General features: G+C 40.5%; 1 protein-coding gene across 4 annotated transcripts in view; it reads left to right on the top strand.

Moving 5' to 3' along the window:
* The window catches only part of Aff1 (AF4/FMR2 family member 1), a 136843-nt gene that overhangs the window by 78452 nt on the left and 31068 nt on the right, over positions 1 to 27323 (top strand). For all 4 annotated transcript variants that reach the window (XM_008851746.3, XM_029555306.1, XM_029555304.1 and 1 more), the window contains 6 exons: positions 4371 to 4457; positions 5572 to 5608; positions 9592 to 9643; positions 20533 to 20587; positions 20713 to 20750; positions 23702 to 23855. In XM_008851746.3, the coding sequence (XP_008849968.1) occupies positions 4371 to 4457; positions 5572 to 5608; positions 9592 to 9643; positions 20533 to 20587; positions 20713 to 20750; positions 23702 to 23855 (423 nt within the window). The remainder of the gene's footprint in view (positions 1 to 4370; positions 4458 to 5571; positions 5609 to 9591; positions 9644 to 20532; positions 20588 to 20712; positions 20751 to 23701; positions 23856 to 27323) is intronic.

The raw sequence follows: 27323 nt of genomic DNA, 5'->3' as shown, positions 1-27323 counted from the left end.
TGTGACCCATTTTAGATTGGATTTCCAGGAATCTAGAGCTTATTTTAATGCTTGAATGCAGTAATTGTGATGACTGAGGGTTTTGTGTACTTCTTAATTTTCCTCTGTGGCTTATAATTTGTTTCTGTATTAATCTTAATGATATTTTCTGTCTTTTATTGGAAAGTTTAATTTTTCTGAAGTGCTATGACACCTTGTATCTATTAACTTTAATTGCTAATTTTTTTCCTCTAAAATGCACATTTACTCAAACGTTTTCTTTATTGCAAAGTACTAATTGATGGTGGTGTTTGCAACCAATGAAGATGGATATTGGTTACTTTCATTTGTGAATATTTGACAAAAACGGAGTTGGTCAAGCTGGGAGTGGTGGTGCACACCTTTAATCCCAGTACTTGGGAGGCAGAGGCGTGGGAATCTGTGAATTCCAGGACAGCCTGGTCTACATAAAGAGTTCCAGGACAGCTGGGGCTACAGGGAGACCTTGTCTCAAAAAGCAACCCCCCCCAACCAGAAATGGAGTTTGACCAGATCTTTGGACAGTGTGCCCATCATTTTCTTCATTTGTAGCTAGGGTTTCCTCAGTTGCTTTTTTTTGTTGTTTTTTGTTTTTTGTTTTTTTGAGACAGGGTTTCCCTATTAAAATCAAAGTCATGCGCCACCACGCCCGGCTACTCCTGTTACTTTTAAGGAGGCATTCTTAGAACTGCTAAAAGTGGAGAACTCTTTTTGCCAGCCAGAGAGCAAAAGAACTAAGTTTGCCCTTTCTCTTTGTGGCTTCATGAAATCCCATCTTCTCCCTGGGCTTGGCTTACTTATAGCAGGATGAAGGCTCTGAGTTAGCAGAAGATCTCCTTACTCCCTGCAGCTCTCTCCTGTCCTGATCCAGTGTCCTCTCTCTCAAGGTTCTCATTCTTTTCTTTGTGCCAACAGTTTGTTCAGATTGTCAGGATTCCAAACATGAATCTTTTTGATGAGAGATAGAGGCAGCCGACAGTTTCCTAAGAGTGAAACTCAAGTATAGATGGTGTATGATGCTTGATGTCAGCTTTCCTTGGTTCTCTGGGGCAGTGTTTAGGATAAAAGTATTCTGATGACGGGAAGGTATTCTATTCCTTTTTCAGATAGCACACAAACTCTGCTAACAACCAGCAGATGGTTCTGCACTGGGGTCCTCAGCAAGCTTGTAGAAATAGCTAGAATTTTCTATTTGAGTGGCATGGTCCCAAGAAACTGTGGTAGTTTTGGAATATGGATAGACAATCACCTCAGTGCAGCCTTCCTGTGGTGCTGATATCCTAAGGAGTAGCATTATTGTTTGTTCAGTACATGTCCACTAAGTCTCCAGATACTTTTTAAGTGTTGGAATGCCAGCAAAGAGGACAAAGTCCTTGCTTTTATGAAGGTCAAAATGCAGTGATAGGGCCAGAGAACAAAGCTGGAGGGAAGGGTGAGTGGAAGTTGTAAGGTGAGACAAGTAGACATTTTAGAGGAACAGCTAGAGCTACATAGTGTGTCTGGAGAAAAATGAGCCAGGAGGAGTGAGGAGGCAGCTCTGGGCCTAGAAGGGTGGGGCTGGGGAAGATGCCTCAGTTTAGCTTTGTCCCCAGTACAGCCTGGGTCTAGGACTGCCTGCCTGGTCAGCTGCATCCTTCCTAATGGCCCCAATTCTCCTAATGCCTAAGGCATTTAAGGAAGTGTATAAATTCTTTCAGACTACCAAGGAGCCACTTAAGAGTCTCAAAGAATTTATGTACTTTCCAATTGCCTAATTTACTAGGGTATAGCCTTAGGCCTTGGAAAGAACAATGGATGCTGTTTAGGAATAATTGGTAGCTAAAAGTCATAGATACCATCACAATTCTAAGAAATTCTTGGAAAACATAGGATGCTGTTTTCAAGCACTACAGTTAATTATTACATGCTTTTACATTGTAGCATTTTAATTATTTCCATACCTTAAAGTATTGTTAACGGAATAAACAGCAGAGAGCTCACATTGCAATATTGAAACTCCTCGAAATCTACATTTTCAGTTTAAAGTTATGATACTGAGGTTGGAGTGCACACTCTAGTACTGGAGCGCCAAAGGTTGAGATGGGAGGATCACTACTTTGAGGGTAATCTAGGATACACAGTGAGACCCTGTCTCAAGAAGTCCCCCTTCATCCTCTAAAAGTTGCAATGTTCCTGTTAGTGTTTTCTGACACTGTGTACTTTACTTAAATTACCTCTAAAAAAATAAGTGACAATAGCCTATCTTTTCGTGAGAAACAATGCCCAGCCACTTTGTTGGCCAACACAGGATAGTCAGGATCCAGCTGGGGTCTCTGGCTCCCGAGTGCTTCCTCTTTCCAGTATATTTTGGTACAGAACTGCTGTTGTGTACTGGGCAAAGCAGATGGCCTGCAGTAGGTAAGGCATGAGTAACTTTTAACAAAAAGTGTTCATACCCTCATCAGTTATGTTGATCATATACAAGGTCTTCTGAGTCTCTCCTGTGGCTGTGGCCATCCACAGTGGCACAGGGGAAAGGCCAGGGAAAAAGTACAGGGTGAGCTACACATCCTTACTTAGGTGCCACCTCCAATTGTTGAGAAGCACAGATGGCATTCTGATGAAGAGAGGAGTGAAGTAACACCTTGAAAAGACTGAAGTTAGGGTGGAGTGTGGTATGCAGTGGAATGAGCAGAGTGACCGACCATGTACAACGGACTTCTTTGCCTTACACTGGGAAGACAGAGACCTATAACCTCTACTCTGCTCAGCCTTCATCTTCAGGGCTTTGGCCCCATCATTTGGTCCTTCATTTTCTTTAAATCTGAAAATACAAAAGTTTCTCCATCTGTAAAATACATCTCTAATACCATTTTAGCCCTCTCAAGAAGTGTGTGTGGGGTTGGGGAATTTAGCTCAGTGGTAGAGTGCTTGCCTAGCAAGTGCAAGGCCCTGGGTTCAGGCCTCAGCTCCAGGAAAAAAAAAAAAAATAAACCAGTAGGAATTCACATGCACAGTTGAGCCTGGCTCTTTGAACTGTAGGTGTCTATTCTAAGGACGTGAGGAAGCCTTAGCAGAGCCCTATTGTAGTGCAGCTTCCACAAAGTGGGTACCCATACATCTGACAAGTATAGATTTTTTTGTAGATTTATTTATTTATATTTTATGCGTAATAACTGCCGGGGTTGACGGCATAACCTTGAAAAAAAAAAAAAAAAAAAGTATGTGTATGTGTGTGCTTGTGTATGTATACATACATACATACACACATACACACATGCATGTTTGTGATTACACCTTTATCTGCAATACCTATTTTTCCATAAGTCTTTAACATTTTAAAAACTTATTTAATTTTTTTGTATGTGAGTGTTGGTATGCGTATAAGTGCACCTGTGCATTTAATGCACAGGGAGGTTGGAAGAGGGCACTGGATCCCCCTTGAACTGTAGTTATAGACAATTTTTAGCTGCCATGTGGGTGATTGGAACTGAATCTGGGTCCTCTGCGAGAGCATTCCATGCTCTTAACCTCTAAGCCACCTCTCCATCCCCTTTCATGAGTTTTCAAGCAAAGCCAAATACCATGATTATGCTTAAGAGCATTTTAACTTGTAAGTTTTAGAGATCTTGTTTTCAACCAAGAAAATAGGGAGTAAAAATTAAGCTTTTGGTAATAAAAAGGAAAAATCATTTGTAAAGCCTTTTCCTTCAGAGGCTCTTATGTGATAATAGTGTTATCAGGGAAGGGTCAACTCTATTAGAACTCTCCCAAGTGGAACAAGTGGCCTGAATTACTTGTTTGTTTAAGTCAAACAGGAAAGTTCTTCTTCCTTTGAACCTCAGTAATTCCAGGAAGTACAGTAAGGAACTTGGGGAGAAAGAAAGCAATGAGGGAGACCTTTCCCAGCTTCTCTTGTGGCTTCCAAAGCATTGCCAGCAGCCCTGCTGAGGTCCATGTGCGCTGCAGTGCTCAGTGTTGCATCCCTCCACTCTCTGCTCCCTTGTTCTTCAGCTGCTTTTTTGTCAGTTTTGTAAATTGGAGAGATTCAGCTTTCAAACATAGCTCATTCAAATAGGAGTTGGCTTTAAAAGTAAGTAAAATGGCCTCTAAGATTGCACTTTCCACTTACCACCAATCCACCCTGCATTTTAAGTTCAAAACTAATTGGCACTGAGCACTCGGGAGGCAAAAGCAGGCAGATTTCTGTGAGATCAAGGCCAGCCTGGTCTACATAGTGAATTCTAGGCCTACAAGTGCTACATAATAAGACCCTGCCTCAAAACAAAACAAACTCAAGCAAACCAAACTAAACCGGTAGTGAATGTTCCACTTCTAATTTGCTTTTCTTCCTTTTCCAAATCTCTTTCCAGGAAATGACACATTCATGGCCTCCTCCTTTGACAGCAATACATACTCCTAGTACAGCTGAGCCATCCAAATTTCCTTTCCCCACAAAGGTAATGCCTTAAATATGACAGGCACAGCATCCACATTAGAAAAGTATGAGGTGTGACTGTAAGCTAGGTGTATGGAGTAATACTGGCTGAAGGCTGGGGGGCGGGGAGGGGGAGGCTAGGCTAAAGGTCAAAATTTAGCTTCTGCAATACTTTATAATGCCCTCAAATAGTTTATTCTCAACTCACACTGCTAAGAACACCCAAGAATTGTATTGGGCTTTGCCTCTTAACAGCATTCAAAACTTCTCAGTCCATTTTATCATTTGAGGGTTTTTCCTCTGGAGATGGGAAAACAGACAGAAATTAAATGAAGTATATTGTCAGTTTTCTGCATACATGCATCTATATGTATACATGCACACCTACACACAAACGTTGCATGTCCCATACTTCCTAAATTTCCTTTTTGATTCAAACAGCTACCACTAGTGAATGAGGTTGTGCGCGTGTGTGTGTTTCATAGCGAGCAAATGAACTTCTGACCTATGTTGTTTTTTTGAACAGTATGTTAAAACAGCCATCTTTTCTTTTTTCTTTTTGGCTTGTGCTTTTGAATAAGCTTCAGGATATATCCAGAACACATTCAGATCTGTGTTCTGTCTGGCCTGCTACACACATATGTTTATAGGTACTCCTTCTGTGATACTGTTTTTAGAAGATTTTTTGATCTCCACAAACCCAAATTTACCACAGTTAGATATTCTATCTAGTTTATATAATGATACTTTTGTAAAATGGGGAGTCATTAATAATAGCTTTAACATAAAGCTTTAAACTATACAGATTTCTTCACTCAACACCAAAGAAAAAGTAAATTCTAGGAAAGGAGAGAAGCAGTGAATGCATTTCATGTAGAAATCAGGTTAATCAGTGTTTTCATCTTGTGCATCAAAAATGATTGATGATTGACTAGAGGGCTGGATGACTGTCACACAGCAAAATGTGAGGTGTAGGATGCATGTGGTAGTGAGTAGTACAGGTGTTCTCTACACTGTCATTGCCAGTTTTCTCTGTTAGACTTTGATGAAACTGTCTTTTAATAAAGAACCTACACAGTATTGCTCTGAGACCTGTAAGGCTTACAATTTTAATAACAAAGTTTTCTCTCTCCTAGGATTCTCAGCACATCAGTTCTGCAACACAAAGCCAAAGTAAGTGAATGTCTGGGATTGTGTATTACATTAGAGAACAAAACATTGTTCTATAAATGTTAACCAATTTAATATAGAAACATTGGTAACACATGCCCTCAAAGAATAGGTAAGAAAGCCCATTCTTTAGGTGCAATTTAAGATAAGATGTTTTAATACAGTACAAAACACAAATAATACAAAACTATTTGATATTACTTGACACATGGTTATCTTGACCAGGACTCTCTGAGAATTGTATCTCAAGAATTGGATTCATGGATAGATTGCAGTATTTTGTGTCATTCTTGTATTTTTATTTAAAAAAAATTAGAGATTTAAAAAAATAATTTATCGAGAATTTCATATAGGGATATAAGTATATAAGGTGTTTTGATCAAATACATGCCCACTTCCTCCCCTCCAACTCCTCCCATATCGCCCCATCACTTTTTTCTGATAACTTCATGTACTCTCTTTTCTTCTTTGATTTATTTATTTTGTGTGTGAATGGTATATGTGTGTGTATGAGTGCAGATGTATGTACTTGCATGTGGAGGTCAGATGTCAGTGTTGAGTGTTTTTCTTAATTGCTCACTACCTTTTTTTTTTTTTTTTTAAGACAGGGTCTCTCACTGAACCCAGAGCTCATCAATTGGCTAAACTGGCTGGCTAGAGAGCTTTGGGGGGGGTCTCATTCTCCACCTCCCCCTCCTCCTCCCTCTCCAGCCCTGTGAGAGAATTTTGTTTTTATTTGTTTTTTGGAGGGTGTGTGTGTGTGTGTGTGTGTGTGTGTGTGTGTGTGTGTGTGTGTTTAAGGAATGTAGTGCTTAGCTTTTCTAGCTCCTCTGTATCTGTCTGCCATGTGATTTTTCTTTTTCTGGGCCCCTTTTTTATGGACTATAAATTCTGGAGGATTCAGAAAGTTAACTAGATCCAACTTTTCTCTTCACTAGTATCCCCTTAGGACAACATGTCTGTGCCTTGATTATATATGCATAACATATCAAGCCTTATAAAGATTACTAGGATATTTTCAGTCATTTAGCTCATGAGAACATGTTGAGGGGAATAGACACTTCCACAGGTAAAGATAATGTGCAGCAGGATGTGATGATTGCTGAGGAACAAAGCCCTACCCTTCAAAAAGGCTAACAGTTGGGTTCATTATATGTATGCATGGCTTGAGGGAGGGGAGTTTGTAAATGTCCACAGAAATGATTGCCTTTAAATCTCCAAACTTCATTTTTCTTCTTGTATATTTTTTTCTTTGATGATTTTTCTTGCTATAATTGCAAAGATGTGAGGAAAGGAAAAAGATTAGAAAAACAGAAAACAGCCCAGCACTCCTTTAATCCTAGCACTTGGGACACAGACACAGGTGATTGCTGTGAGATCAAGGCTAGCCTGGTCTATATGAGTTCCAGGCCAGCTGGGGCTACAGGGAGACCCTCTTTCAAAACAAACAAACAAACAAAATAAAAGGAAAAACAAAAAACCAAAATAATGTTCCTCTCTGGAACACAGTTGAACAAATTGTTTGGAGTCAAATCTTCCCTGAAGCTATTTTTTGTAAGTAAAGTTTCATGGGGGCTTACCCGTGTTTTTACTGACAATTTACAAGGCATATAAAGGAAACCCAACTTGATGTTGATAGACCAGGCTTACCGTTCCTTGGTCTAGAGATACGGAGCACTGTTTTGCAAAGAACTCAGAACCAAATTGCCTGTCTGTCCTGTACCCCGATTATATTACCCTGGTATTGTATAAGTTGCAAAAAAAATTTTTTAACTGAAATTGATGACTTTATTGGGAGATTGGAAGAATTTTTTCCCAACACTTTGGCAGTCAATCCAAGGATACATGACCAGCAGAACAGTAGAGCTCTGAAAGTGGAGTGCCAACCCAGCTGTAGACAGAGTTGCTGTGTGCCTTTTTTCCTCTTTCTTGCCCTTCTCTCCCATCTGCTTGAACTTCCAGTGACCTGGATTACATGCCTCCCTTGGGCCATGACTTGTGACTGCTAGCTCTTATTTAGAAAGAATCTTTTGGGTTTTCTTTTTTGTTGCTGTTGTTGTTGTTGTTGTTGTTGTTGAGATAGGGTCTCCCTGTAGCCCCAGCTGACCTGGAACTCACTAGGCTGGCCTCAATCTCACAGAGATTCTCCTGCCTCTGTCTCGGGCTAAAAGGCATGCACCACCATGCCCAGCTGTTAGAAAGACAGAACCTTTAATTCACCTAACTGTTGGGTTGATTGAGAATGAACTTGTAAGCTCCTTATTGACCAGGGGATGAATCACCCCATTGGCCTGGACAGTAGTATGATTCCTTTTTGACTCCGATGCTTTCTCACACTGGTCACTGGTCACACTTCTGTAGGTGTTAGTTACCTCACCAGTTGCTTGCCTCCCATTGTTAGTAGGGCTGCCACTTTGTCTCTTGGTATTTGGGTAACTTTGTCCTGATGAGAATGTGACTTTTGTGGCCTGGAACCTAGTTGTTTGTTGATGAGGAAGGGGTGAGGTATGCATGCATTTCTGAAAGTATGGCAGCAGAAGAATTCATGTGTCTAACATTGGGTTTACTGGCCTCAGTTCATAGGTTTTGGATGTCTGGAGAAACATAGGAATTTTACATGAGTGTTCACTGCTTATGTCTGAGTTTATCCAACACGGCTGCCTAAGGATTTCCAACTTGGAGCCTGATCAATATGAACTTGTAGGGTCTTTTAAATGGTCAGAAGAGTGACGCTTCTCTAAAGTGGAATTCTAGCTATCTAGACAGCAGGAAGGTAATTTGAAATAATGGAACATATAAGAGCTGCTGCCCCCAGAAGGAGAAAGTGATTAACTACAAATATGCAAGGGTGTCCATCTGACATTTGTGATAAGAGCCCCTTACCCCTGCCTGAAAAATAACCTTATTTCCTTTCTACATTGATTCTGTTGCTAGGTCCCCTGACCTCATGTCTAGACACAGGCAGCTGCCTTCAAGCTGGAATGTTGCCTCATTTCCTGTTCCCTTTAGGGTATACCAGGTAGTGTAGTACCTAGAGACTTTCTGAGACACCCCTGTGTTGTGCCCCTGCTTAAATCATTGGTGGTGTTCCTGAACTTCCTGTCCTAGATTCAGAGCTCTCTGAACCTGACTCGTAGCCGTTGCTGGTCACTGCATACCCCATACACCCAGCCTCATCCTTGACAAACCTGGTTCCTAGCTCCTCTGCTTTTCCACATCTCTCTTCACTTCTTCCTGAAGACCTACCTGCAGTCATTTTGTCAGAATCCCACTTATCCTCTGTGACTCATCCATCTCATTCTTTCTGTAATTAGCCTTTTTTGGTCATTACAAATAGAGTGACTAGTCTCTGGATACCCAGGACAGTAAATTTACACAAGCGGCATATATATTTATCTCACACTGCCTTAGGTTGTAGATATTTGTGAGCCTGTTGCATGTCCCTCAGGCACTGTAAGCACATTGAGGACTGGGCATCTGCCTTACACATGTTGCTGTCTCCCAGGCAGTCTATAAATAGCTGCTGAGTGAATGAATTGGGCCATAGGAGATTGAATCATGGAGGGTCAGGTGGGTAGAAGCTGTACAATCATGGATGGACCTGGGAGTCAAGCCAGGCGGGATGTGAACACAGCACTGTCTGAGTGTGTCCATAGGAGCCCAGTCAATTGTCATCAGCAAGTTGGCACAGCACGTGCAAACCCTGTTTTCAAGTAGTTTTGATTTATTAAGAGCTGTTTTTTGTTGTTGTTGTTATTGTTGTTATTTTGTTTGTTTCTGAGAGAGCCCTATCTCTCCTAGTACCATAGATGTCTTATAAGACTGAGACTGGATCAGTTGTATCAAGTGCAGTGGTCAGCACTCTGGCCAACAGAATTTATATGGGAATTTAGGTAAAAGGTGGCGAGCAGCAAAAAGGGAACTTACAGCTAATAGTCTTATAAATACATGTCATCCTGTGCTGACTATGTCTTCCTCCCCCACAGAACAATATGATACACCTTCAAAAACCCACCCTAATTCCCAGCAAGGAACATCGTAAGTAAAACAACAACCACCACCAAAACCAAAACACTTTCCTTAAGTAAAAAGTTGATGATATGACATTGAAATTTCATGTGGGAGTCCATTTTGTAGATTGTTCCCCCCTTTTCAGTTGATGACATTCCTAAAATACTGCTGCACTGTAAAGGGTGGGGATGACCCACGGTTATGTTTGGATCAAGTTCTATTGAAAGTTTATGCACTGTAGGAGAATGTGCTATCTGGGTTTTTGGACAGAAAGGTTTTGAGGTATTACTTGTGCATTAACTGTGGAACATAGTAAAACTTCAAACTTAAATAGCTTTCGCTTTTGGAATTAAATTTGGGGGGATGTGTAGGATTGAAATTTTCTGCCATTTTTCTGGCCTAGTTTTATGATAAGGAGCTAGTTCTCCTACCATGGTTCTTTATTAAGACCATGCAAGTCTAGATGTATTTTGGGTTTTTGGAACACTTTAGATTTCATATTAGAGGTTTAATTCAGCATTTTGACCCAATTTCTTTAGTTCTTTCTCTTCTTTTTTCTTGAGACAGGGTCTCATTTTGTAGCCTTGGCTGGCCTGGAACTCACTATGTAAACCAGGCTGGTCTCAAATTCATAGAGATCTGCCTGCCTCTGTCTTTTGAGGGCTGGGATTAAAGGCCTGCACCACCATACCTGGCCCTCTATTTATTTCTTAAAAGTATTGAATTAGTGTTTCTTTATTTTCCTCCCTGAAGTGGTCATGAGGGACTGAATGAGGAGGCCTTCTCAGCCCCCTCTCCCTCTGTGGTATCTGACCTGTCACTAACACACTGACTTGCTACACAGAGGTTGCAGGTGTTCCTGGAGTTCAGGTCCAGTTCTATTTTTTCAGCACAATATTGCATGTATTTTGGAGGGTGGGCATTGCTATGGATTAGTTTAAAAGTTACAATTGAGGCTGAGAGATTATTACATACCGCTGGGTCTGAAAGAGACAGGGTTAAGTCCTTGTTCCCAAGGTCCAGCTCCTTGATGGATTTATTTTCATTTCACCATAGGAAAATTAACAATCTCCTGAGATATTTTTTGATAAAGTTTAATTTTTTGATAAGGTTTAATTATTTTAGTTTGAAGGATGGAATTTTTTTTTGTGATCAGAAAGTATTTTATTTGTCCTGGTAGATGAAGAGTTTTTGTTATGTCCTTTACTTGAAAAAACAAAAACTACAAAACCTATGCCAATCACCCTTTGTGTTTCCCTTTCCTTTGGGGGGAATTTTTGGGCTCTTAAACTCTGGCAGTGTGAATCCCTGGCTTTAGACTGTGTGCAGGAAAGGAAGAGGCTTTTTAATCTAGCTAGTGGCTGGTAAGGTTAGAAGCTCTAGACCCATGGTGATAGGTAGCTGTGAGACTGTCCCAGGCTGTCATACCCTGTACCTGTTTGTAAAGGTTGGAGGTCAAGCCTTAGCAGCAAAACGAACTGGCTGTTGTCACTGGGTCATTCAGGAGGGTAGTCGAAGCCCAGGTCGTTAGGTCCCACTCAGGACAGCAGGAGCAGACTGGGCAGAGTAGCTGTACCAAGGGAAGGAAGAAGCTGTGTCTCTGGGTTTGTGAAAGTAAAGGAAGAAGGGCACTGGGTGCTACACCTGAAAAACAGCCTGTGAGTAGGCTGACGTTAGCCCCCCAACACTCGGAGGCTTGCGAGGGAGTCTTCTTGTGAAGACTGCTACGTAAGAAAATGGGGAGCGCTCCTGGTAACAGTTTAGTAACATTTTAAATATTTATTATTTTTATTTTATGTGTATGTGTGTATTGCCTGCATGTAGGTAAGTGCAACTGTGTCGTGCAATGCCCACGGAGGTCAGAAGAGGCTGTCGGATCCCCTGAACAGTTGTTAGCTGCCATGTGGGTACTGGGATTTGAACCTGGGTCTTCTGCAACAACAACCAGTGTTCTTGACCACTGAGCCATCTCTCCAGTCCCCCCAGTATAGTAACATTTTAAACCAGGGATGCTGAAAGTTGATTGCAAATGTACTTACATCTCGAGACACAGAATGTTTTCTTCTTCTTTTTTATTTATTATTCCAAAGAGAGGCAATTTTTAACACATTTTTCCAGAAATAACTTGAAGCAGGTTACATAAAAATACATATACAATGAAGTTTAAGGGGGAAAATAGGAATAAGAAATCAAAGACCAAAAGATTTGCAAACATGGGGTCAACTTTGTGGAATAATGAAGGTTTCCATTAGCTTTGTCTTTTTTTTTTTTTTAAATCCTAATGAGTTTATTGGGTTTGCTAACAGAGCATAGGGTGGGGGTTTATTTACAGAAGAGTGGCTAAGTCCACACTCCACACTCAAATATAGATCCTGTGACTTCGTGACAACTACACAAAATGGCAAGAGGTGCCTCAAGGCATTCTCAGCTTACATATCCCTAGCTCTTCCCCCACATGCAACTAAGGTTGACTGTTTTCTTTTAAAAAATATTTTTATTTTTTTATTTTACGTGTATGCGTGTATAGCCTGCATGTATGTAAGTGCACCCATGTCGTGCAATGCCTGTGGAGGGCAGAAGAGAGCATCAGACCCCCTGGAATTGGGAGTTTCAGGGTTGTAAGCCACCATAAGGGTACTGAGGCATTTGCGAGAGCAGCCAGTCCTCTTAACCACTGGGCCATCACTTTTTTATACAAGTGTTTATAAAAAACACTTTTTTAATAAAGTGTTTTCTTTATAAAAACTGCTAATTGGTGATAATTGAAAAGATTGCTTGTGGTGTTTTTAAGAAACTCAAAGAAGAATCGGATGTGCGATGCCCACCTTTAGTTCTAGCATTCTGTGGGCAGAGGCAGGCAGATTTTGATGAGTTTGATGCCAGCCTCAACTACACAAGTTTGAGGCCAGCTACAGGGATACCTTGTTTTTAAAAAAAATTCAAGGAAAGGATTAAACACAAGACCAGGGGAGGTGAGATTGGGAGGGAGGAGTAATACAATGGAGGAAGTGTGACTGAGGCTGGGCAGATAGTATGGGTTGTATAGACAGCCGTGGTGGGGATGTGGAGTTAGTGATATTAGTAAGTGTCAAATTGAAATGTACCTCATGAAAAAGGAATCTCTGTTACAAACTTGCTTTTAATGGAGACTAGATGAGCATGGCATCTCAATTTATAAAATGTAGTTGTTTCAGATTTAGTAGGGCAAGTCTTTTAGTGCTGCTGAGTTTATGTGATCTAATGTCAGCATTCGGGCTTTCTGATGTGCAGTTAAGCTGTTCGAGTGGCAGGTAGAGTGTCAGAGGGATAGTCCGATGCCATTTGTATGCCAGAATTATTAATCATGGGATTCTTTATACCGTGGCTTAAAAAAATCAATCTACATCTTGCTAGACCTTGAAGTAATTAATAACATTAAAAGGAAGAGTTAGAGCCCCAACACTGAGGAAAAAGCTGTGAACAGTGTGAACAGTCGTGTATCTGTCTGAGTAGGGGTTGGCAAAGTGGTAGCAGAATGTGTGTATAAAAGAAATGTAGTTTTGAATACATTGCGTGTGTGTGTGTGTGTGTGTGTGTGTGTGTGTGTGTGTGTGTGTGTGTAAAGCTCTAGTTATTTCTCAAATAGTGAATCCTTCTACAAAGCTCTACAGGTAACTGATTGCTAAGGTGTTAGTGTTGTTTGCCTCCACGTTTGGGTGAGGATGTATTTGTTTAAGGGCTCTTGGCTTTGCAGTCTTCTTTCTTTCCAAGATGTAGATCTGTGTAGTTTCAGGACAAAAAGTACTAATCATAGGCTGTTTCCTTTCTGAGAGTCCAGATGCACTACAGTGCTGGTGTTGGAGCAGTTAGGAGGGCTGCTGCTGGATTCATGCTCTGGAAGCTATAAAGCTGTTCATACTGTTACTGTAACTGCCCTTTCTCCCCCCGCCTCCCCCTCTAATCTGTCCTTAGGAAGGTGCTTCCCTTCATTTATTTATTTATTGCCCCTGAAGGCAATCCTTTCTTTGAAAAAAGGATAGCAATCAGTTGTTTCAGCCATTTGAAGTTTTACTTGCTTGCAAAGTTGCATTTGAAAAAGGGAAGACTGGGTTTCAGAGTGTCCCCGGAGTTGGATGTGGAGGAAGGGCAGTTAATGGAGGCTAGGGGAAGTCTGATACTTTTGTAAATGAACAGTGTTTTCAGCTCCTCTGAAGATATTACTAGGTTTTAAATACCATGCTAAAAGGTAATGTTAAATAATCATATCAGGACTTAAATTTCAGCTGAAATGCCCTAAATGGCTTTCCTGCGTTTGCTTGCTTGTGTTTTGTTTTTCTGTGGTGCTGGACATTGGATTGAATCTAGGGCCTTGTTCATGCTGTGTAAGCCTGCATCCCTAGTCCCTAAATGTCCTTCAGAATGAAGTTTAATGACACGGTTTACTTGTCCCAATTAATTTATATCATATTTAGCCTAAGAAAATTAATTTTTTTTCTCACTGTCTTCTTAAAAGTTAGCTTCTGCTGGGTGTGGTGGCACATGCCTTTAATCCCAGCACCTGAGAGGCAGAGGCAGGCAGATCTATGTGAGTCCCAGGACACCTGGGGCTACCTGGAGACCCTGTCTCCAAAAAGACAACCCCCCCACAAAAAACTTCCATTGTTTGAGGGTGTTTCACTTGGGTGCTCTTGGCTACTTTTTATTAATTAATTTTTATTTGATGAGTATGAGTATATTGCCTCCATGTATGTAAGTGCACCCATCTTGTGCAGTGCCTGCGGAGGTCAGAAGAGGGTGTCAAATTCCCTGGAACTGGAATTGGGGACAGTTGTTAGCTGCCATATGGGTGCTGGGAATTGAACCTGGGTCCTCTGTAAGAGCAGCTAATGTTCTTAACCGCTGAGCCATCTCTCCAGCCCAACTTGCTGGTTTTTTTAAATTAGCCATATTGTTTGAGAGTGTTTTGCTTAGGTCCTTTATTTCATTGGCAGCTCTAACTGAAAGTATATTTCCTGATAAATATCATCAACAGGAAATTGTAGAAATGACATCATGTATAAATCTTATAAATTATTAGGCACTAAGTTTTTGGTCCACTACTTACAGTTCTTTAGTTGTTTGGAAAGAGGGAGCATACATTTGTACTGATTGCTTATATATTTGCTATCTACATTAATAACCTTTATCACCACAGAACAGTCCTGATAATTATCAATACTCTATACCTGACTTATTGGAAAAGGGTATTCTTCATTTTCAAGTAATTAAGAATCCAGGGTTAATTTGTTAACGGACATACAGAATGAAATGTTTTATTTATTTGAGGAAGAAAAGTAGATGTATTTAATGATGGAGAATAAGGATCATTGTTGGTACTGATGATGCTGCTGTTACTCTTCCTATTCCTCCTCTTTCTCCTCCTGCTCTTCCTCCTCCTCTTCTTCCTCCTCTTTCTTCCCCCTCTTCATCTTCTTCCTCCTCCTCCTCCTCTCTGCCCCTTTCAGTTTTTTATTATAACTGCTTAAGATCTGCTTTTTCATTTATGGTATGAAGCATGCTCTTCATAGTTTGTAGCATCTCATCATCTCTCATAAGGAACTTGTGGTCCTTATTTCTGCCATATATCAAAAATAAACTAGAAGTCAGGTGGTTCTGAAATCCTAGCATTTGAAATATTGAGGCTGGAGGATTGGGGGTTTGAGGACAGCTTGGGCTACAAAATGAGACCCTGTACCCCAAAAATAAATGAACCAAAGTCTGACTGAATTGTAAATTGTGGGAATCCTGGTTATGTTTTGGAGTTCCGCTGCCTTTTCCTTCAACACTCCCATCTATCCCCAACTCAGTTTCAGTTTGGGAGATTAAGTAACCACGTACATTCTTGTTTGCTCATTGGCCGTTTCTGGAAATAGTACTGTTTTAATACACCAACTACTATGATCACGACTTACTAGTTACAAATAATTACTGTGCTTGATTTCACTTGCTTTTTCTCAAATAACATAGACTAAGAAATATTAAGTCAAGAGATGTTTATTTCATTAGTTTTAGGGTTCCTTAGTATTTCAGAATATTGACAGTGAGAGCTTTGGGAAAGCCCAGAACTAAGAAATGGAAAAGAAAGCAAGGTTTGTCTATGTGTCTCTACACAGTAACAACACAGGGTGACTAAGGGAAACGTGCTAGAACCTGCACTTGGCTCTATCCACTCTGCTGGATGAACAGAATGCATAACACAGGTGTACAGAGAGGCTGGGGGATTGTTTGTACTTTCAAGTGCAGAGCTGACCTCACCTATAATGTAAAATGTGGTTAAACCTAGGTGGTAGTTTACAGAGGTACTTTATCGTAAAACAGCTTGGCTCCTTCTGAACAGCCCAGGAGTAGGACATAAGGTGCTATAAGCTTTGAGATAACTGGTTTGCTTTGGAGTTTGGAACTGATATTAAGTATTTGATAGTTAAATTATATAAGCTTTAAAGTTAAGTTATTTTCATAGGGGAAAATAGCATATTAATTTTATTCTAATAGCATAGTTATTGTTTTATGCTAAATTGAGGTCTTTCTTGTAGTAGGCCCTAGAACTTAGATTTAATTCTGTTAGGTCTTCTAATCATTGTGTTACAGACTGGCCAGAGAAAGGAGATCTCATACCAGATGGAATGGACTCTGCATCCCATGCCACCACATGGTCTGTGGGAACAGCTCTATTTTGCTGCTCATATGCTGCTGTTCACTTAACTTGCTCTAGTTTCTCATTTTCTTCTACCCTCCCCTCTCCTCCCCCGGACTCCCCTTTTTCTTCCTCTCTCCCTATTAGGGATTGAACCTTGGGAAGTCCTCATGTATGCTAGGCAAGTGCTCCTTCACTCAGCTACAGCCCCAGCCCTCAGCCAGTTCTTTAGGATGTGTCATGTTGTAGGTCTGAGAACGATGAGGGTAGATATGGACTTGATCTGCCGTAGAATTCGTGATTGATGAGGAGAGTATATCCTTGGGGACTGCTGCTCTCTTGATCTAGGTTTGATTGGCAGGAACAAGACTAGATCTGAGAGTTCAATTCTCATTTAGTGGGCACAGAGGTACTTATCCAGGTGTGATTCATCTCATTCTCCATGTTCAAGAATCAGTCTTTCACAGATAGCTGGGCTCAGCCTTAAATATTCTTGCTCATGGAACGGCCATGAGACTATAGCAGCTGACTCTAATATTGCTCCTTGCCTCTAAAAATCCTTCACCTGTGACAAAGCTCCATCGCCTTTAACTGTAAAGATTCTGTTTTTGAAAAGTCATAATGGTATTCATGAATTTTCTGTATTAAGTAAGACTTGATTGTGATTTTTTAAGTAAATTAATCTGTAGATGGAATATGTCTTTCTTATTAAACACTTGAAAACACTCCTTATTGCCCATCTCTCATGCTTGTTTATGTTGAGTCACTCACATTCTGATGATCCTGTAAACTGGTTTCTGGAAGGTTTTGTGGTTACTATTACTATTGACTGGGTCAGCAGACACCTACAGTGTTCTTCTGTCTGCTGATTCTCATGAGATATGTTGATTCTTTCTGTTTGTTTTGTGAGATAAAATCTCATGTAGTCCAGGAACTCTAACTTTCTATGTAGTTGAGAGTCATCACCTTAAACTCCTGATTCTGCCCCTACTTCCTAAGTGTTGGGATTACTGGCATGTGCCACCAGGCTTGGCTTCACATATGTCTGTCTGTCTTATCTGTCTGTTATGTAGCTGAGTTCCACAGAACTGCTGTGGCAATCAGAAGACAACTTTCAGGAGTCAGTTCTTTCTCATTACCATGTAGGGCTGGGAATCGAACCCAGGTCATCAGGCTTCATTCATCAAGCACCTTTACCCTCTAAGTCATTTCACGGGCACATGGCTTTTTATTCTTTATTAAATAAATGTCACTCACAGATTTTGACTATGTGAAATACAGAAGTCTTTTTGCAGTTTTCCTTCTCAGTACTGTCCCCACTCTTTTAACTTCTAAATAGCTTTTATATCAGAGACATATTTTATTATTGTCTTCTCAGTCTATATAATATAGCTCCCTAAAGGAGAAATTTCCAGAATCTGGGATAGCATTTTCATGGTACCTGCTATTTCCAAATAGTAAGTGGAGCTAAGATTCAAAACTTTTTCTTATATACCTTGACTTAACCTTAGGAGAATATATTCATGGAAATTAGTTATTCAGTAGTGAGGGAGAAACATAAAAGCCATTTTTAATCCTCTGCTTTTGGTGAGAAGTGGTGGGATTATATGATCATTCATGTATAGGAAATTAAGGAAACATTATTTTTACACTAAAGAAGCCCAGTAACTAAGAAACAAGGACTGTGTGTGTAGTTTTCTTGTTTGTGGTTAATACTGAATACATTTTGCTAGCCAGACTTTTTTTCCCTGGTTGTATTATACCTAATGTTTTTCCAAAAATAATACCTTTTATATTTTTCTTGTGTGTCCCCCAGCCAAGCCATTACCTAGCAGCAAACCGGCTGAATGACTTTTTCTTGCATACCATTCTGATGGCCAATTGCCAAGTCCTGTGACTGAAGGCTGTGTTTTCTAATCATGCTAAAATATGAATTTAGCTTCTATTTGATAAACATTGAGCAAGAGCTTTAATTTATGAGTTACGACTTTTTTTTTTTAAAGAAACTTATCAGAGGAAGATTTTTAGCACATGTATTAATGAAATAGTTCCTTGGCAGAATTACCACATTGCGTGTAGGTGGTCATTTATGAAAAACCAAGGTGGTGGTGGTTGTTGTTGTTGTTGTTGTTGTTGTTGGGGTTTTTTGGTCTTTTTGAGACAGGGTCTCCCTCTGTAGCTTCAGCTGGCCTGGAACTCCCTATGTAGACCAGGCTGGCCTTGAACTCATAGAGCTTCTCCACCTGCTTCTGCCTAGTGCTAGGATTAAAGGCGTGCACCACCACACCCTACTGAAAAGCCAAGTTTTAGAAATTATTTTTATTAGAAAATATAGTGATTTTACCAAGGTTTCCCAAAGGAACCAAGCATTATTTCTTCAATGGTGCTGCAGTAGGAATTATTGATCAAATTATTGAAGTACTTTTAGATCTACTGAATGTTGGTTTTTTTTTTTGTTGTGTTTTTGTTTTTATTTTTCAAGATGGTCTCCCTATAGCTCCAGATGGCCTGAAATTTTTAGGAAGATCAGGCTGGCTGCAATCTCACAGAGATCCACCTCCCTGTGCCTCCCAAGTGCTGGGGCTAAAATGGTGCACCACCACACTTAGCCTGAATGATTTGTGTGTGTGTGTGTGTGTGTGTGTGTGTGTGTGTGTGTGTGTTTGAGACAGGGTCTCCCTGTAGCCCCAGCTGTCCTGGAACTCACTCTGTACACCAGGGTGGCCTTGAACTCACAGAGATCCGCCTGCCTCTGCCTCCCAAGTGCTGGGATTAAAGTTGTGTGCCACCATGCCCAGCCCGGTCTGAATGATTTTTAATTTGCTTCTTGGAACATCAATAATACTCAGGGTTTGTTTGTTTTTTTTTTTTTTTCCTGCTTTTTGCTTTTTGCTTATAACATTTTCTTAAAATAGTCATTCTATTTATATATTCTACATATAAAGTTGGGGAGAAGTGTGAGAGAGCAATTAGTGATTCCTTCCTCTGATATTTGGGGCTCTGTATGAAAGAAGCCAAGAATGGAAGGGGAGGCATTCAGTTTTGAGAAAACTTGTGCATTTTGGGAAACTTTATTTTAATATTAAAGTTTGTCATAAGCTAGAGTGCTTAGAGATGTATACTAATGTAAGTTTGAGAAAATGAGATGACTTTTTTCCCACTAAAATTATAGCAGTGAAGTTAAAACATACTTTCTTTTAAAGCAATCTTATTTTTATGTGTATGAGTGTTTTGCCTGCATGTAGTGTACCATGTGTGTGCAATGCCTTTGGAGGCCAGAAGAGGGTGGCAGATCCCCAGGAACTGGTGTTTTGAATGGTTGTTGACTGCAGTTTGGGTGCTGAGAACTAAACCTGGGTCTTCTGCAAGAGCAAGAAGTGCTCTTCACCGAATCTTTTCTCCATCTCCCAAAACATACTTTCTTAGCCTGGTGTGGTGGCACACGCCTTTAGTCCCAGCACTTGGAGGCAGAGGCAGGCAGAGAGGCCAATGTGGTCTACATAGCAAGTTCCAGGCCAGCTGGGGTTACTACATTAGAGACCCTATTTCAAAAAGAGCCCCCCCCCGACACAGACACACACACACACACACACACACACACAATCATACTTTAACAACAGTGCCATTTATATCATTAATCAAATCAGTGGATCATTGTTTCCAAGTGGACAAAAGAGAATGAAATTTTTTTGCTTGTGAAAAACAGCTCTCAATATTAATAATATCCTTTGAACAAAAACAGAAGGGAACTGTTGTCTTAATAGTCTCTTATCTCTTGCTGTATATTTAATTCTTCTATGTGCGTATCACAGTTTAAGTACTTTATAGTCATTCAACATTAACTCATAGAAGGAATAATCATCTATTTTCTCCACTTAGAGACTATGGAAGAAAATAGTTCAAGTGTATATTCTATGTATATGTTTTCTCTTTTCTTTGAAATTTATTATTTTTGTTTGTGTGGACCCTGTCCTTGCTGAGTACAGGTTGAAGGCATAGCCTTAGGGCTGACAAGAACTACTTGTCAGAAATTCTGCCGTAGTGTTCAGAACATGTAAAAGATTGGGTTTTGGCAGGGTAAGGGACTTACCTGAACTGGCTTCCGTGTTAAAATCGTAAAGCTTTTATTTCCAGAAAAATGCATTTGGTGAATTAAAGAAACAAATCCTTCAGTATGTCCTCCTCCTGTGTCATATGTTCTATTTACATGATAAAAAACATTAAGAATTCTCTCAAATTCTCTGCTGTCTGTTCCTCATTCCAGCATGCTCGAGGATGACCTACAGCTCAGTGACAGTGAAGACAGTGACAGTGAACAAGTGAGTATTGACCATTTGGTGAGATCAAGAATTCTTTTAAATCCATCTGACATATCCGAGCTGCTTGTCCTAACCTGTTTTTTTGTTCTTTCCCGGAACTTCTTCCCCTTCCTGTGAATGTCTAGGCCCCACAGAAGCCTCCCTCCTCATCTGCTCCTCCAAGGTACTGTCTGCACCTTTCTCTCTATTTGTCCAGAAACTGGCAAAGTCTTACCTTAGTACTTTCATAGCTTCATGAAAGGGAAGATGATGCAGGGTCACAGCTGAAGGAAATGCTAGACACTTAAGAGCTAGTGGGAAGTTATTAACCGTATAAAAGTAAGAGTCCCTGCAACCGCCTATATCATTGTTTTAGAGCTTAAAATTTTTTGAGCTAAGGGGTTAGGGATATGGCTCAGTTAATAAACATGAGGACCTGAGTTCAAATCCCCAGTACCCTCAGAAAAGCCAGGTGTGACTCTGGAATCCCAGTACTGGGCAGGTGGAAACAGGTAGATTCCCTGGAGTTCATTGCCAGCTAGTCTGGCCTAATCTGTGATCTCCAGGATTAGTGAGAGACCTTCTCTCAAAAATAAAGTGCAAGCCAGGTGTGGTGGTGCATGCCTTTAATCCCAGTGCTGGGGAGACTATGACAGGCAGATTTATGAAATTGAGGCCAGCCTGGTCAACATAGCAAGTTCCAGGCCAGCAAGGGCTACAGGAAGACCCTGCCTCAAATGAATGAATGGATGAATGGAGAGTGATTGAGGTAGACACCTGATGTTGACCTTGATGTTGACCTCTGGCCTCCATATTCACATGCACACATGTACGTGTGCATCATTATACAAATGTGCACACACACAAACATTTACATGTGTGTACACAAAATTGAGCCAGGTATGGTGATGCATGCCTGTAATCCCTGCACTTGGGAGGCTGAGTGGGAGGGTAGAAAGTTCGAGGCGAGGCCATGTTGGGCTACAGAGTGAGACTTTCAAAAAAAACCTTTTTTTAATTTAAAAATAAGCTTAAAACAAGTTTACTATCAATATTGTGTGAGTAGTATTCGAAAACTTAGACCTAGGAACCCATATATTTATGAAAGTGATAGACTGTGTTTTTAGGGGCTGGAGAGATGGCTCAGTGGCTAAGAACACTGACTGTTCTTGCAGAAGACCTGGGTTCGAATCCCAGCACCCATATGGCAGCTAACAGCTGTCCGTAACTCCAGTCCCAGGGGATCTAATAGCCTCTTCTGACCTCCGTGGGCATTGCACAACACAGGCGCACTTACCTACATGCAGGAAATACACACATACACATAAAATAAAAATAATATAAAAATTTAAAAAGTGATAGACTGTGTTTTCAAATAACTTCTTTTCCAATGTTCCTTTTTTTGTTTTTTAAGTTGTGTGACTTTTCAAACAGTTTTAGCTTCTTTAAAATATGACCTCTAGTACATTTTAGTGTGAGGGGAAATGGCACTGTTTTCACCTTTAAACAAGCCAGCCATATTTTAGAAAAGTTAATGCTTTGAGTTTTGAAACTAGAAATTTATTGAACTATTTTTATATTATTTTTTTCCTGGTACTAAATCTAATAATTTAAGATGACAAATACCTTTCTCTCATGGACAAAGAATTAAGTTATTTTATTGTCTTGTGATGTCTTCATCTCCTTAGAGACAAGGTTACCAGTAAGAACTTGCTTGTCAGAAGTGATGATATAGTTAATGGTAGAGGAAGCCCATTAATTCTCTAGTCCACTGATTTGTATGCTCAGCTTGTTTATTTATATCCAATTTTGTTGAACTTTCTAGTAGCTCGTGTTGACTCATAAAATATGACAAATTAGTCTAATGTAAAAGTGGAGGAAAAGTCAAAAGTGAAAGCAAAGGACAGGGCTAAGTTAGAGGTAAGCGTTCCCTTGAGAGTAGCTTTCTTTTTCTACTATCACTGACAAACTCTGCACCAGTGTGAAAGTAATGCAGAGCTGATAGAGAGCTTTATATGAGGAGGTGAGGTCTCAGTAGAGTGTTTGCTTTAAAATTACTGCAGTCAGCTAGGCCTGGTGCCTTTTATCCTAGCACTTGGAAGGCAGAGGCAGGCGGATCTCTGTGAGTTCAAGGCCAGCCTGGTCTACATAGTGAGTTCTAGGATTTCCAGGCCAGCTGAGGCTACCTGTCTCAAAAGACCAAACAAACAAACAAATAAATCTGCAACCACTGATTTTTATTCTGCTATTATGTGTTATTTAATAAAGATTTATTTTGGAGATAGTATAGGTAAGTTTAGAGACTTTCAGGGTTGTAGTTAAGAACTTACTGCTTTAGCTAATACCTTTTAGGGCAAGGTTTTAAAGTTGTATATGATTTGAAACTGTCTAGCAGTGATCCATATGCTTTCTCATTGCCCTAGAGTTAATGGCCTGCTTTTAAAACTTGGAGTTGTGTATGCCCAGGAACTCATAAAGAGTGGCTTCTTTATAATTCCACCAGGAAGTGTGACTGGATCATTTTTGAGCTCACCCTGCAAAGGAACACTACCTGTGTTCACTGGCATTTGGTTGCTCTCTAATTAGCTCTTGTATAGAGAATACAGGGAGGCTTTCACACACTAGTCTTTGTTTCACCCCCTTTCTTTTAGATTATAGGTAGTAGGAGCCAGCAAACTGAATGAGCCACATAGTTAGACACTTTAGCCTTTGCAAATGTGTAAGTCTTTGGTGAACTGCTTCCCTCTACTGTTGCAGCATGAAAGCAGCCACAGATGGCCTGTAAGACAATGTAAGAATGTTCTAATAAAACTTTATTTAGAAAAAATAGCAGCATGATCTGGCATTGGTTTCCCAGCCTTTGATATCAGATATCCAGCACCTAACATATTTTTTTAAAATATCTTGACAAGTTCTTTGAGAGTAAAGCGCCACAAGCCCCTCTTTTATGTGGTTATCTAGTGAGTACTTTGGAAGGTTTTTCACTCATCCCAATGCTGTGGATCCTGCTCTCCACTGGACGAATAACTGACATTGAGGCTTTTCCTTTCTAGGAGCAGGAGAATGGGCCAGGGCAATGAGGGAAGAAATCCACTCTGCTTGATCGTCTAATTTTACCCTCGGGTTGCTTTGCAGTGCTCCACAGTCGCTTCCAGAACCAGTGGCATCAGCACATTCCAGTAGTGCAGAATCAGAGAGCAGTGAGTCAGACAGCTCCTCTGACTCGGAGAGTGAGAGCAGTTCAAGTGACAGCGAGGAGAATGAGCCCCTGGAAACCCCGGCTCCTGAGGTACTGTGCCCCTTTCAGAAGGCCATCCAACATGGCAGTGTGCTGGCTTTTGGGCTAGAGTCAGCTTCAGGCAGCACTGACTCTGAAACTATGTAGTCTGCCGCTTAGCGCTCTCCTAACCTGTGGAGCCGTCTGTTTCTGCTCACTGCTTACCAAATACTTGGCAGTGGAGAAGGGAAGAGACTCTTCCCTTCCCTGGTTGAATGATAGGTTCCTCTATGTTGTTGCTAGTGTTGCTTTAAAGAACAGCTCATTAAGAACGTTTGCACACCATTTTTGTTTTGAAAAAGAAACCGTGTTTTGAGCAGGCTCCTGTTTAGTGTCAGTGAAAGTTCTCTGTGAAACTTCAGAAAGTGTAAATTAAAGAAAGCGAAAGGAGATAGTCTGATAGGAGATAGTCCCTCCTCTGATTTAGAGGAGGGCAGAAAAGAGGTAGAAATAAGCTGTCAGTTCTGTTTTTGAATCACTAAAAGCCATGCATTAAGTTGATGGCAAAGTGATTTACCAGGGTTCTCATTCATGTTCCCTTCTGCCCTGTGTAGAGCAGGGGTCCTGTGTTTGTTTTTTCCTATCTTTGGAGGTGCTGTAAACATGAGCAAACCAATGAGACTGAAAATCTCAAGCACTACATTTCTCTGGAGAATTCATGCTATGTGCTGGTTGGTTGAGCACCAGAAATTGTTCGTAATAGCTAACAAGGTTGCCATATATCCTCAGAATTTGGATAACAGAGTGTATTATGCTTGGAAAGGATCATAATGAAAAGGGGAGGCATTCTTAATTTTGCTGAATGAGACTGGCTCATATAGAGAAAACTACCTGCATATTTAAGATTAGAATGCAAGAAATAAGGCTTTTTCATAAGAAAACAGTAAGTTTTCTGTATTCATCTCTGCTGTTTAGAAACAAGGTAGTTCCACTCAAACAGTAAGCACATCTGGGGATCATCTTGTGAGACGTAGGGGAAGAGGGGCTGAGAAAATGAGTATCTATGCCTGGCACAGAATAATTGCTTAGGTACGGGGGGCGGGGGGCAGTGGGTAGGTGTGAGGGTGGGTGTGAATGTGCATGAATGTACATCAGCATTAACTGCAGTTGAAGTGTGTTTGTGAGTCTCTGTTTCCTTGTGTGGTACTGACTGCTTTGAAAATATTTTTTTCTGGTTCTTAGGGAAAAGGAACTGAATATGATATGTAGATGAATTTTGTGATGGTCACTATAAGATCTTTGCCTGTGTTGTGTTTCTTTTCAGTACTGGGACTTTTCTTTTGGTACTGGAACTTGTACCTAGGACTTGATACCTGTTTGGCATGAACTCTCCCACTGAGCTGTATTCCCAGCCCTGTGTTTCAGCTTCAGTAAGAAAAATGTGCATGCTTGTTAGATTATTAATAGAAAACATATAATTAAATAATAAAGTTTAATTCAAATAAAATACAATTCATGCACATTTGGCAGAATAATTGAAACTTCAAATACAATTCAAAAAACCATTCTTTGCTGGGGATGTAAGAGCAATTACCTAGCATACATAAAACCCTGGTTCAATCTCTAGTACTGCCAAGAATAAAAAAGAAAAAAGATTGAATCTTGTGTTTATTATAAAGAGAGTTATGTCTCGGTGATCAAGAAGTGACTGGAATAAATCTTTGTGTGGTAGCACATGTGTATAAACCTAGCACTTGGGAGCCTGGGGCAGGAGGGGCAGTCTGGTCTACATTGTAACACCTATCTTAAAATAAAATAAAAAAAAAAATCACTGGAATCGATTGAAACATCTCAGATGCAAAATAAATGTTCCCATCTCAGTTGACTGGGGTTTTTTGTTTGTTTTTGGTTTTGGTTTTGTTGTTGTTGTTGTTGTTTGTTTTTTGTTTTTTTTGGTGTTTTTTCGAGACAGGGTCTCCCAGTAGCCCCAGCTGGTCTGGAACTCACTATGTAGACCAGGCTGGCCTCGAACTCATAGAGATCCGCCTGCCTCTGCCTCCCAAGTGCTGGGATTAAAGGTGTGCACCACCACACCCGGCCTCAGTTGACTTTTTAAAAAGATCACTTACTAAGGAAGCTTGTATCCATACTTTGTATAAGGATTGCGTGTTATGTACTGGGGCTCACCTTTCCAGGAATAGTCTTCTTGGTTTAATTTTCTCTAAGGTGTTTAACTACTTTTCTTCTCCTTTAAAATGAATGTCTCCTGGGGCTGGAGAGATGGTTCAGCAGTTAAAAGCACTGACTGCTCTTGCAGAGGACCCAGGTTCAATTCCTAGCACCCACACGGCGGCTACAAACCATCCTTAACTCCAGTTCCAAGGGAATCCAAAGCCCTCTTCTGACTTCTGGCATTGCACAACACGGGTGCACTCACATACATGCAGGCAATACACTCATACACATAAAATAAAAATAATAAATTTTTTTAAATGAATGCCTCCTAAATCTGCGTTTTAATAGAGAGCAACATGAATTTCATAATAAGTCATACACTAGTTTTAACTTTCTCACCCTCTTCTATTTTTAAATTTTTATTTGTTTATTGTGTGTGCACATGCCCATGTATGGTATACTTTTGGAGATCAGAGGTCAACTTTGTGGAGTTACTTTTCTCCTTCCACCTTTACGTGGATTCCAGGGATCAAATTCAGACCATCAGGTTTGTGCAGCAAATGTTTTTACCTGTTGAGCCATCATGTCTACCCTTCCACGTGCACCCTAACCCCATGTTGTAAAAAATATCGAGAAATTTGCTTTTGTGATTCACTGCAGCTCATCTCCTTCGATGAAGTAGTCCAGTGACCTGTGGGGTCTATATTCCATGCATGCTGGCTGGCCACTATCGAGCTTGGGATCTAGCCACTCTGGATCTTATTTCCATGTCTGCTTTAGACATGGGACCTGAAGGGATTGCTCAGAGGTTAAGAATGTGTATTGTTCTTCCAGAGGACCCATGTTCAGTGCCGAGCAGCCATTCAGGTGGCTTACAACCACCTGTGACTCCAGCTCCCAGGGATCCCGTGCCATCTTCTGGATTCTACTGGCACCTATATTCATTCACATACAATAGACACATTCAGACACACATAATTAAAAATAAAGTCTTGGAAAAGAAATACATATATGCATACTTTTCTGCTACTTTAGTAAATTTCAGAAAACACAGTTCTGTTTGAGATTATCTTGTATTTGTTATTGGCATAGTTTTCTGATTTGTCCATTGCCCAGTGCTTCAGAATCAACTATCTTGTATTGATTGCCTCTTGGAGTTTTTCCATAAATTATTTGTTTCAAGCCGAGTGTGGTGGCACATGCCCTTAGTCCCAGCACTCTGGAGGCAGAGGCATGCGGATCTCTCTGAGTTCAAGGCCAGCCTGGTCTACATAGCAAGTTCTAGACCAGCTGGGGCTACAGAGAGACCGTCTCAGAAAGACTGAAAAAAAAAAAATATATATATATATATATTTGTTTTAGCCT

The sequence above is a fragment of the Nannospalax galili genome, unplaced genomic scaffold, assembly GCF_000622305.1.
Source record: "Nannospalax galili isolate Female #2095 unplaced genomic scaffold, S.galili_v1.0 scaffold405, whole genome shotgun sequence".
Lineage (NCBI taxonomy): Eukaryota > Metazoa > Chordata > Mammalia > Rodentia > Spalacidae > Nannospalax > Nannospalax galili.
The sequence above is the reverse complement of the archived record's forward strand: the minus strand, read 5'-3'. Positions and strand labels throughout refer to the sequence as shown.